The sequence below is a fragment of the Sinohyriopsis cumingii genome, chromosome 2 (genome assembly GCF_028554795.1).
Source record: "Sinohyriopsis cumingii isolate HCF-2022 chromosome 2, ASM2855479v2, whole genome shotgun sequence".
In the NCBI taxonomy this organism is placed as follows: domain Eukaryota; kingdom Metazoa; phylum Mollusca; class Bivalvia; order Unionida; family Unionidae; genus Sinohyriopsis; species Sinohyriopsis cumingii.
In genome coordinates, this window is record NC_142962.1 from 49,404,317 (window position 1) to 49,417,060 (window position 12,744).

The 12,744-nt window shown below is 34.7% G+C and overlaps 1 protein-coding gene across 5 annotated transcripts in view; it reads right to left on the minus strand.

The window, feature by feature from the left end:
* LOC149804809 (F-box only protein 44-like) overlaps positions 1 to 2,802 on the minus strand; it is a 36,020-nt gene extending 33,218 nt beyond the window's left edge. The window contains exon 1 of one of the 5 annotated variants that reach the window (XM_089944813.1): positions 2,457 to 2,802. Coding sequence is in view for 2 of the 5 variants with exons in the window: in XM_089944796.1 (XP_089800922.1) it covers positions 2,288 to 2,375 (88 nt within the window). In the remaining 3 variants the exon portion in view is untranslated. Of the gene's footprint in view, positions 1 to 1,744; positions 1,773 to 2,287 lie in introns of those variants that run through there. The other 4 variants (XM_089944803.1, XM_089944796.1, XM_089944827.1 and 1 more) reach the window with 4 other exon arrangements.
* Positions 2,803 to 12,744: the final 9,942 nt, after the last annotated feature.

Sequence of the window (12,744 nt, forward strand, 5' to 3'; positions counted from 1 at the left end):
CAGAGTAACATAAACAGAGTCAGTGCGAATGATGACTTGTTCCTAGGCTGCATGAAAACCCTTGGCGGGCCGCATGAAAGCCCTTGGCGGGTCGCATGCAGCCCGCAGTTTGCCCACCTCTGGTGTAGCGAGACCAAAATGGGCACATAATATCAAAACTTTCATTGTTGCCAATAAAATCCAAACATAGCCCTTTACTGATGACAAACTGAAGTCAATTCAAGTTGATATATTAATGAACTAGATCTTTCTTTCCAACTGAACTCATCAAACTACAAATAATGTACCATGCATGCCATATGGGTGCATCTATTTTTTTAAACAGGATTTTCTTAATATGACCACTAACTTTCAAGCTTTGTTACACAATGCATAGATAAGATTGCAAATTTATTGGTCTATATACTCATAATCATGTCGTATATTGGTTATTTGTGTCAAGGTCTTCTGTTGTATTTGCACAAGTGAGGGATGTAAGAAAACAATCCTGACCTTAGTGCGCTTCTCAAATTCCACAATGTAGCACTGTCCTAAATGTTTCTGACCTATACATTTTAACAGGTTCACTTACAGTTTCAAACTGATTTTATGAAGACAAGAACACAAACACAGCAATTAAAATCTTCAAAATTATATTTTGAAAGTGTTTTTCACCAATTCTAATTACAAATTTCAGTTACATACTGATGCTTTAACTTTGAAATGAAAGCTGTCTTGGCTACATAATCAAATGATTGCTCATGGAAACTGGGCAGAGATAATAAATGTTAACTTGCAGGGAAAAGGGTTCTTGGTCAGTCAGTTAGTAAATACATTTTGCCTGTGGCTACAACACTAAATATATACCCAGCTGGGTTGAGTGAGCAATGGTCCTACAACGTAAGACGTATCACATTATGTTTTTGTTTTGGTGCAACATCTTACTGCCTAAATAATGGCCTTGTGAAATGTGTTCTCAAGCCAACTGACAGAACATGAGGAAACATCTTCAGGAATATCTCGGACACCTGACAGCCCATATCAACATTCACACAAATTTAAATCTGACTGATTTTACTTTGCTGCCTTTATCCTGATGGAATCAAAATCTGATAGTAACAAATGGAAGCATTTTTATATTCCATTCAGCTTGTTGGAATGCAATGAAAGCCAAAAATGCTGAAATCAGGTTAGGTTAAAGAATGTTTCTTTAACAAAATGAATAAAAACATATTAATAGTGAAGAAAGAGTTTTGATAGCTTCATTTAGTTCAAGATATTTATCATCCTTTTAACCAATTTCAGCATTCCCAGCTTCCATTGCATTCCAATCAAATTAATGTAGGTCAACAGAACTTGAAAACACATCCATCTGCTCGTAAGAGAATTTGAATTTATTATATATAAAAAAGACATCAGAGTAAGTAAAGTCCGCCTAAATCAACATAACTTTAATTTGTGGAAAAGCTTCAAAATGTGCTGCCATGTGTGAGATATTCTCGAAAATTTTGATGCTTGTTCCTATGTTTGTAAACATCAGAACATACCACACAAAGCTGTTATTTGGGCAGTAAGACAAGGCACCAAAATGTCAATGACATGGATATGTCTTACACTGTTTTACTAATACATGTACATGGACCAGCCTTCTCTCAGAAGACCTGTCTCTTCTCACAGGTGATAGACGCGAGCTTGATGTTGAGTAAAAAACAAACAAAAATCTTAAGGGAAAAAATCATAGAGTGACAAAACTGTCTCAGATTACCAACATGATCCATTCTGACATAGGGCCCATTATATCATACTATATAAGAGAGAAGGTACGTAACTTCCGAATATTTGGTTTTACCCATTACACTCGATTTCCTGTCGCTATTTCCGTCTTTAAAGGCACATGTTTCAGAGCCCGTAACTTCAGTTTGGTACAACGCTGAAAAGTCAATGATGGCTTGATGAATAGAAAAATATCTCAGGAGTAAAACAAGCAATGGAGTATGGTCGTGTGCCTTTAAAGACGTAAAAAGCAAAAGGAAATCGAGGGTCATGGGAAGAACCAAGTATTCGGAAGTTACATACCTTCTCTCTTATATAGTATGATTGAGCGGGTCCTATGTCAGAGTGGGTCATGTGGTATCCTAAGTTATTTTTGTCACTCTGTGTGATTTTTTTTCCTTCAGATTATTGTTTGTTTTGTGTGGAGTTTTTTGGGGTTTTTTTCTTTCTTCTCAACCTCAAATTCGCCTCGATCACATTTGTCTCTACTCTGGCGCGGGAGAGAGGAAGTAGTTCTATAATGTAAGACGTCTACCCTGATTTTTCTGTTGTCTGGACCCAGGGTAGACGCCTTTCACTGTAGGATTAGAGACGAAGCGGCTCCTCGGACGGTAGTCCAACATGTAAGACCTCGACCCTGATTTTATGTTGACTACTTGGATGGCGGATAAGCTTGATCTTATCTTGTAGTTACGTTTCAGTACCTAGGTTTCGTGTCTTCTGCGGTCAGTTTCAGAACAAATGGGTACGATAGCTATTACACTGTCTATAGTGTACACAATCTGTATGCAGTCCCTCTCGATAATAAGGGGTTTTATTTCCGCGTTATTCTAAGGGAAATCACCTTCTTTGTGAAGAGTATTTAAATGTCCGTGGTGCAGTACTTTGTCCCGTTTTCTTTACATCCCGGATGGTTTTAATATTCTTATCAATTCTATCATCTAAGGTTGTTTTGATCATTATATTTATCCATAAAGTTTGGGTTTTTTTTCTTCCAACTTTCAATATTTTTTAAACATTAAAATACGTACGTTGTTTTTCTTATGAAGAACCAAAAGTAGAGTTTACTAATACACAACCACTAATCTCAAAGTTACAAGAAGTTTATACTAGGTTATAAATTCTAAAAGAATACAATATAAATCAGAACAAGATTTTTTGTTTTTAAAACTCATTCATAATTAGTGCTATTGTAATCACTTATGCTCATGTTTGTTTAAAAAGAAAAAAGCTTCAAAGATATACAAAAAAATGCACAAAACTTAATCATTTCTTTCATCATTTTATAATTTCTATCCTGATATTCACAAGGAGTCACTGTCATAATGTTTCAAAGTGAACACGAATTTCTTCACTAACACAGTCACCATATTTGCTTTTTTATACATCAGATGTGATGTAGTTCATCATCTTCAACAAGCTCTAAATAATTCTGTAAATTTCAGTAACTTTGGGAGTCACATCGTTTTGAACACATGTTTATAAGAGTTACACATTTTTATTTTGTTAGTTTTATTAGCAGTTTCAAAGTAGAAATTGCAAATATTGGATATAGATAACACAGCTTTTATTGAAAATAAACTTGTATAGAAACAAGAAAAGGACAGTGAGTAGTCAGCCTGGTTAGTTACATCAGGACTCACGGTACTAATTCAACTCCAATGGTAAACATATGGAAACACTATCATATTCAAAATTCAATAACTTAAAATTTCCGGGTGCTGATAATGAGACCTATAATTCTTCATGCACATCTAACCTTGGTGCAAGCTTATGTGTGGAGAACACCATATGACCCGCGGCATTTTGTTTACATACATGTGTATGAAACACGTGTTATTGATTCTGCACCAAATGAATCAGGTGCTACTTTCAGTATTGAGTACTCCTGAGTCAAGCCTGTAAAAACGCTAAAATTGCATCAGTAGAAATTTGTTAATATTTTTTTTACGTTACATACAGGATAAGCTCTCAAAAGATATTTTTCCTAAAATTTTAATTTTCATTATTAACCAATTATGGACCACCAAACCTGTAAATACTCTATTATTTCTTCACCCATTTCTAGACTGGTTCACAGTTCTTCCGTATAATTAGTACCGTGTGTCCTATAACCAGATTTAAATTTTTTAGAAAAAATTGTATTTTACTCCTTGATATAAGAGCATAATTTTAAGAAAGAATTGGCCATGCTTGTGCATGGATAATAGTGCAATAGCATTTTATGTGATACCAATATCTATAGTTAAATTGCATCTGCATTACATGTTGCTGTGTTGTATTGTACTTATTAGTGGCTTATTCTTGTTATTAAAATAATTGTTTTCTGCCTTTGTATCTTCATGTTATCTTTCTATGGCATGCATGCTACACAAAAGAAACACAAGCATGCTGACATCAGCAAGTATAACATCACAGGGTATCAAATTACATGACGCATTGTATTTTCATCTCTCACTGGCTATAAGACAAGTTTTATTTGTTTTAAATTTCAAAATTGCATTTCTTTTCTTGCTGACTCTCACAGAAATAAAATGCAGTGCATCCCTATTCACATCAATCAAACAAAACAAATAAGTGTGCCACATGACAGGTCAAAATGATAAGAGGCCATTGCCCTTTTGTGACTAAAACAAATACACACACCCATGAAGCATCAAGAGATGCTGACATTTCAAACTTATTTAAACTATCATCACATGTGATTCATCACCCCCAAATGTTAATAAAAAGGTATAAAAGCCAAGGAAAAGTTCCATAAGCTTTATTGCACTGAATAATTAAATAACATAGTGCTACTTTTTAGTATAAAACTATGTGGAAGAGTGAGGAAGCAAAGAATAGACAGAGTAATTTCTTCAAGACTGGTAATGTTGCCCACAACAAGGCGGGGGGGGGGGGGGGGAGTGTATCAACCCAAAAGACACATCAACATGAGGTATGTTACATAAGGGCAACAAGAGACAAATTTTAAAAAGCTATCCAAAGTTCCTGTAATGCTGACATTGATGTTGGAGACAGAAAGTGTATGCACAAACTGTTATGACTCAAGCTCAATTAAGTATGCTGGAGGTGGAGAAATGTGTGAAAAACTTTGCTATGCCAAGACAAGTCAATGTCTCTATGCAATATGCAGACACTGATAAAACTTGTCACTGCATAAATTACTTGTTAAATTTAAGTAATAGAATTGAATTGCATATTAAAGTTGTCTAATACATAAATATATACCTACATTTACCCAAAGCTCATAAAAAGTTAAGAAAAAGTCTCAAAATCATTGCTGTGGCTACTTTCCACTATAAGCAGTGTTAAATTACTTACTTTTTAATATAAAGCTGAAAAAATACATACATTATTGAACAAAAGAGAAACAAAGTAAACCTTGCAATCACTCAATTACAGTCAAAGGGGAGGTAATACACCATGATTTGGCAAACCAAATAGCAAGCTCTAATTTACACCTAAATGATTCCTTACTATTACTCGATAGTAAGAACAGAGCAATGTAGGCTTTATAAATAGCTTTTGTTTCAAATATGAAACCATATTTCTGACATGAAGCTTGTTTTCATTTATTCACAGCAACATATATGGTGAACAAAACACATATCGCTTAGTGCACACAGTAAAGAAATGCTGAGATTTGGAATAATGTGTTCTGAGAGCACCACTTGCAACACCCTGACTATAAAGGTTTTCTATCATGGGACTTGGTACATGAAAAAAAAAGAGATCTGGTTTGGTGCCAGAGAGCAGTATGTTCACCATGCAGTTATACATCAAGAATGTTTCAACTGTATGAAGAGAGGTTGGGGAAGAAAAACTGCCTGCGTAAAAAATGCAATACAGATAGGACTTTTGCAGACTTATATTGGGAATGAAGGGTTGAAAACTATTATTTTAAGTGAAAATGTCCCTCCCTCCTCCCTCAACAAAAGGGATGCAGAAAAGTTCCAATACTGTTTGCCCAAAAAAGTAATGTACCAATATGAGAAACATGCTGAACATAGAATAGGTGTCAAGGAGTTTAATTCTAGGATAAGAAATAAGACAGGTATAATTGATATTCAATGTGACTCAACATATAATAATTCAATTTACAGGTTGAGACAATGCAGCATGTGCAGTTTTGTGCACAGTCCTTATTTTTACAATGTTCTCTGCTTTGATCTGCTGAGTGTGTCTCTAAAGTTAAATGATCAGTATTGCTACATAAGTGATTGTGACATAAGTGGCTTACATATAAAATCTTCCCCCACCCCCTTTTGGGGAATTGTTGCATGTGTTAAATGGTATTTAACCATATAGGCCAATCTATGGGCACCATCATATGAAATTCTGCCATCAGGCCATACTATGCTCTTTTCCCCATGGCCTGAGCTATCTACTTCCACTCTCCAGTGTATAAAACCATCCCCATCCGTCTTTTGTATAGAATTTTTCTCCAAAATCACATGCAAACCATGAAAAAAGACTCCATTATGATTGTCATATGTAAAAACCACCAAATTGACACCCTGGATGCATGTGGTAACCATAGAAACAACAAGCTCCTATTATGGTATATGTCGCATATAGAACTCACAGTTCTTCTGTATAATTAGTACTGTGTGTCCATCAACAGCTTCCATTAATGGTTTGAAACACGAGCAAGATGACAATTTTTAGAGACCACCGAGTGACTATCAGGCAAGAAATTAAAAACTGATTAATGAAATGACTACGGTTTGTGAACTTGTAATATCCTTGATGCTTTCCACTTTCCATTTTTAAAATTGTTAGAGGAATACAAACAAATGGGAAGGAAAGCAAATACTTTAATTACATTTTGAGCAAAACTAAATCTTATGTGCTCGAGATAAAAGTAATGTTTTCAGATCTTTTTAAACTATCTAAGGTTATCCTCCTTGAAACTTAAATTTACTACCCTAAAGCAAAGCCATGGTGGACAAAAATGATCATTTACTTATGTTAGAAAATAATTTTATGTGATCTTTTGATACTATAAAATGTCTATAATTTTATAATATTATACAATCATTTTATTAAAATTTACAAATAATTTTGTAACATCAAAATTTTTTTATATATTTTTACCATTTTTTTTACAGGAAAATGCTTATTTTACAAAACAGTTTGCCATACTTTAAAACTCTGAAGGGGGGAGGGGCAAGGTTAAATTATTGTTGTTGTTTTCATTTATTCAGCACAAGTAGCTATATGGTATATGGCAGCCAGTATAATTGGTAGAGGACATACCTAGAAAAAACCCAGTAAGAACCACCAATCCATGGGAAGGTACTGGCAGCTTTCTCATATGCCCACATTGACTGATAATACACATGGGCAGAGGTAAGATGGCGGTAATTGGAAAAGGCAAGTGTTTTCACCACTCTGTCACACAGAGCCCCAAGGTTAAAGTATTAATGTTTAGCTATACTAGTAAAAACCAGTAGAGCTGATATCCTGCATCCAGCATCTGTCCATGATCCATTATCTGTAGTCTGATATTCATTGTTTGTTATCAATTTTCCAGTTTGAATTATTTGGAGGCAAGTCATAAAACTTTGCACTGAGATGGTTCTTAGTATAAATGCCACCATGTCCTGGTGATGATGTTACTGTGCATGAGTTTGAAAACCAGATATGTGTGACCTTTGGGTCAAGTAAAAGGTCACTACTTGAATTTTTGTACTTCACTTTACTTATGAATACATTGACTTTTACATACACTAATGAATTTTGACCAGATTTTGTATTTTATTGTTTTATATAAAGAAACTGATAGTCAGTACTCTAACAAATAATTTCAAGGTCTAACTAGGCCTTGACTCAGGTTTTTATCTCTAATGGCTTCTAAGCATCATGAATGGATTTTTAAAAATCAAATCCTCTTTGTGGATATATCCGAGAGAATGCATTAAATGATGTCAGCTAAATAGTTTGGGGTTTTCCACAAAAAAAATTAATTATGAATTTAATAAAATTGCTATTTAACATAACATACACTACATTGCTTAACAGTTAACAGGCAGGCCTATGCGTATGGAGTCGAATAGGTGACAGGTGTCCTATTTATAGTGCACTGCACTTTGTAACTGTGCTCTATGAGGTAAAGGGTTAAAAGAATCTGATAGAAATTTTGTAATATTCTACCATAATATCTGGTTAAAAGTCTAAAGCCATTACAAAGTTTTGTACCACACTTGTCTTGTGAACATGTTAACTGATACAAAACAAAATATTTTTATTGCTAAATTTTAGTGTACTTGAGTTTTTCAAGACTAAGTCTCACTTATTCATTGGGTCTAACTGCATATAACATAAACCCTGACCTCCCGTCCCATTATGCACCAGCAGATCAAGGTCTATGTTGTTTGCTCCACTAATTACTCATAAGAAACAGCATAGACACAGATGTGCACAAACATTTGTATGCAGTAGCAGATCTGGATCTATTCAGTTTGCAGTTGGACTCAGCTTATTAGCTATGATATACTGTTTGCTGAGGACCAGGCTTTAAGTGAGGGATCATGATAATTATTACACATATACATTATCCTGAGGACCTGGTTTTAAGTAAGCAAAGATCTACATACAGCATGGTTAGAATGGTAAGCACAATCAATTGTTTTGATTAAAATAAACATTTTGTTGCCTTATATTGTTTCAGATTTATATTATATTAACCATATATTCATTCATATGTAAATTTATATTAGCCATATTTGTTTCAGATGTGTACTATACTGTCCTTATGTTCATTCAGATATGTATTACACTGGCCATATATTCATTCAGATGTGTACTATACTGGCCTTATGTTCATTCAGATGTGTACTATACTGGCCTTATGTTCATTCCGATGTGTACTATACTGGCCTTATGTTCATTCCGATGTGTACTATACTGGCCTTATGTTCATTCCGATGTGTACTATACTGGCCTTATGTTCATTCCGATGTGTACTATACTGGCCTTATGTTCATTCCGATGTGTACTATACTGGCCTTATGTTCATTCCGATGTGTACTATACTGGCCTTATGTTCATTCCGATGTGTACTATACTGGCCTTATGTTCATTCCGATGTGTACTATACTGGCCTTATGTTCATTCCGATGTGTACTATACTGGCCTTATGTTCATTCCGATGTGTACTATACTGGCCTTATGTTCATTCCGATGTGTACTATACTGGCCTTATGTTTATTCCGATGTGTACTATACTGGCCTTATGTTCATTCCGATGTGTACTATACTGGCCTTATGTTCATTCCGATGTGTACTATACTGGCCTCATGTTCATTCCGATGTGTACTATACTGGCCTCATGTTCATTCAGATATGTACTATACTGGCCTCATGTTCATTCAGATATGTACTATACTGGCCTCATGTTCATTCAGATATGTACTATACTGGCCTCATGTTCATTCAGATATGTACTATACTGGCCTCATGTTCATTCAGATATGTACTATACTGGCCTTATGTTCATTCAGATATAGATTATATTAGCCTTATCTTAATTCAGATTTGCATTACAAAAACTGTATCCTTGATTTTAATTTAGACTGTCTCAGCTTTAAAATGATCCAGGCTACAAACATAATCTTCTTTAACACAGAATCTTGAGGTTTTAAACGTATAGTGAGAATCATTGAATGTCAAGTGGAATGATCCCGTTAATGTTGTTGTTTCATATTTTCATCTAATTTCTTTCTATGAAGATCATCATAATAAAAGTTTGTCTTTTTCCTCTTGATATAGTAATTAAATCTGGGCTGTTGTGTTATTTCATATAATTTGTGAAAAACATGTTATTAAGCAAATTTATCAATGTCTAACTAATCTTTCATATACAGATACAACTTTTTGTGATATTGGTCATGTGTGTCTATTTCAGCATGGTCTTTTAGATTAGGGTCAGTCAGGTTTTTGTGCTTCATAATAATGAGGACTTGCTTTAATGAGAGTAACTCAATTAGTTATAAAACAGAAAGATAATATACAGATATATACAGAGTGCAATCAATCACTACTCATCTCACAACAATTCCAGTAACATTAGTAATGTACATCAATATTACAGACCTAGGCTAGTTAACAATACAAGAAAATTGTAAACACACTAACAGATCATTCGTTACTATTGGTGTTCATTTGTAAAAGTGAAACTATTGTATAAAAGAATGCAGCTGGAGAATGCGGATAGGCTATGTGGTATTAACTGTGTATGTGTGTCGATGCTTGAGCATACTCTTTAATATGAGATTCAAACAGATTTATATGCTTCATGTTTCATATGCATCTATCAGAGTGTAATCCAATACACACAGGGCAAACAGGTTTTCATGTTTCATATGCATCTATCAGAGTGTAATCCAATACACACAGAGCAAACAGGTTTTCATGCTTCATGTGCATCTATCAGAGTGTAATCCAATACACACAGGGCAAACAGGTTTTCATGCTTCATTTGCATCTATCAGAGGTTAATAAAATATACATGGGGCAATCATGTTTTCATGCTTCATGTGCATCTAACAGAGTGCAATCGAATACACACAGGACAATCAGGTTTTCATGATTCATGTTTCATATTCATCTAACAGAGTGCAATCCAATACACACAGGACAATCAGGTCTTCATGCTTCATGTGCATCTATCAGAGTGCAATCCAATACACAGGGCAATCAGGTTTTCATGATTCATGTTGCATATGCATCTATCAGAGTGTAATACAATACACACAGGACAATCAGGTTTTCATGCTTCATGTTTCATATGCATCTATCAGAGTGTTATCCAATACACACAGGGCAAACAGGTTTTCATGCTTCATGTGCATCTGTCAGAGTGTAATCCAATACACACAGGGCAAACAGGTTTTCATGTTTCATATTGCATCTATCAGAGTGTAATCCAATACACACAGGGCAAACAGGTTTTCATGCTTCATGTGCATCTATCAGAGTGTAATCCAATACACACAGGGCAAACAGGTTTTCATGCTTCATGTTCATGTACATATATTAGAGTGTAATAAAATACACACAGGGCAAACAGGTTTTCATGCTTCATTTGCATCTATCAGTGTAATAAAATATACATGGGGCAATCATGTTTTCATGCTTCATGTGCATCTAACAGAGTGCAATCCAATACACACAGGGCAATCAGGTTTTCATGATTCCTGTTTCATATTCATCTAACAGAGTGCAATCCAATACACACAGGACAATCAGGTCTTCATGCTTCATGTGCATCTATAAGAGTGCAATCCAATACACAGGGCAATCAGGTTTTCATGCTTCATATGCATCTATCAGAGTGTAATACAATACACACAGGGCAAACAGGTTTTCATGCTTCATGTGCATCTATCATCTATCAGAGTGTAATACAATACACAGGGCAATCAGGTTTTCATGCTTCATGTGCATCTATCAGAGTATAATACAATACACACAGGGCAATCAGGTTTTCATGTTTCATGTGCATCTATCAGAGTGCAATTCAATACACACAGGGCAATCAGGTTTTCATGTTTCATATGCATCTATCAGAGTGCAATCCAATACACACAGGGCAATCAGGTTTTCACGTTTCATATGCATCTATCAGAATGTAATACAATACACACAGGGCAATCAGGTTTTCATGGTTCATGTTCATGTGCATCTATCAGAGTGCAATCCAGTACACACAGGGTAATCATGTTTTCATGTTTCATATGCATTTATCAGAGTGTAATACAATACACATGGGGCAATCATGTTTTCATGCTTCATGTGCATCTATCAGAGTGTAATAAAATACACAGTAATCAGGTTTACATGCTTTATGTGCATCAATCAGAGTGTAATACAATACAAATGGGGCAGTCATGTTTTCATGCTTCACACTCATATGTATGTCTATTTGAACTTAATATTTTATATGATGGCCAAGCTGGTTTTCATGCATTATGTTCATGTGTATAAATATATGCATAACCTTTAGAATAAGGGTCAATTAAGTTTTTATGCTTCAAACTCGTGTACATGTATCTATCAGAATGTGATCTTTTATGTGAAGATCAGTCAGGTTTTTATGCTTCACACTCGTGTATCAGAGCATATACTGTTTTACATGAGGATCAATCATAATTTCATGTTTCACACTCATGTGTGTCTACCTGAGCATCATCTTTTACATGAGGATCAATCATAATTTCATGTTTCACACTCATGTGTGTCTACCTGAGCATAATCTTTTACATGCAGATCAATCAGTTTTTTAAATTTCACATTCATGTGTGTCTACCTGAGCTTAATCTTTTACATGAGGATGAATCAGAATTTCATATTTCACATTCATGTGTGTCTACCTGAGCATAATCTTTTACATGAGGATCAATTAGAATATCATATTTCACATTCATGTGTGTCTACCTGAGCATAATCTTTTACATGAAGATCAATCAGAATTTTATATTTCACATTCATGTGTGTCTACCTGAGCAGAAACTTTTACATGAGGATCAATCAGAATTTCATGTTTCACATTCATGTGTGTCTACCTGAGCATAATCTTTTACATGAGGATCAATCAGAATTTCATGTTTCACATTCATGTTTGTCTACCTGAGCATAATCTTTTACATGAGGATCAATCAGAATTTCATGTTTCACATTCATGTGTGTCTACTTGAGCATAATCTTTTACATGAGAATCAACAAGAATTTCATATTTTATATTCATGTGTGTCTACCTGAACAGAAACTTTTACATGAGGATCAATCAGAATTTCATATTTCACATTCATGTGTGTCTACCTGAGCATAATCTTTTACATGAGGACCAACAAGGTCTTCATGCTTCATACTCCTGCATTATTGCCTAACAAAATTTACAAAAAAATGGCTGAAGAACATGGATACTGGATATGTAGTAGGAATACTCTACTGAATTTAAAAAATCCTGTCAAACATTTAGCAAAA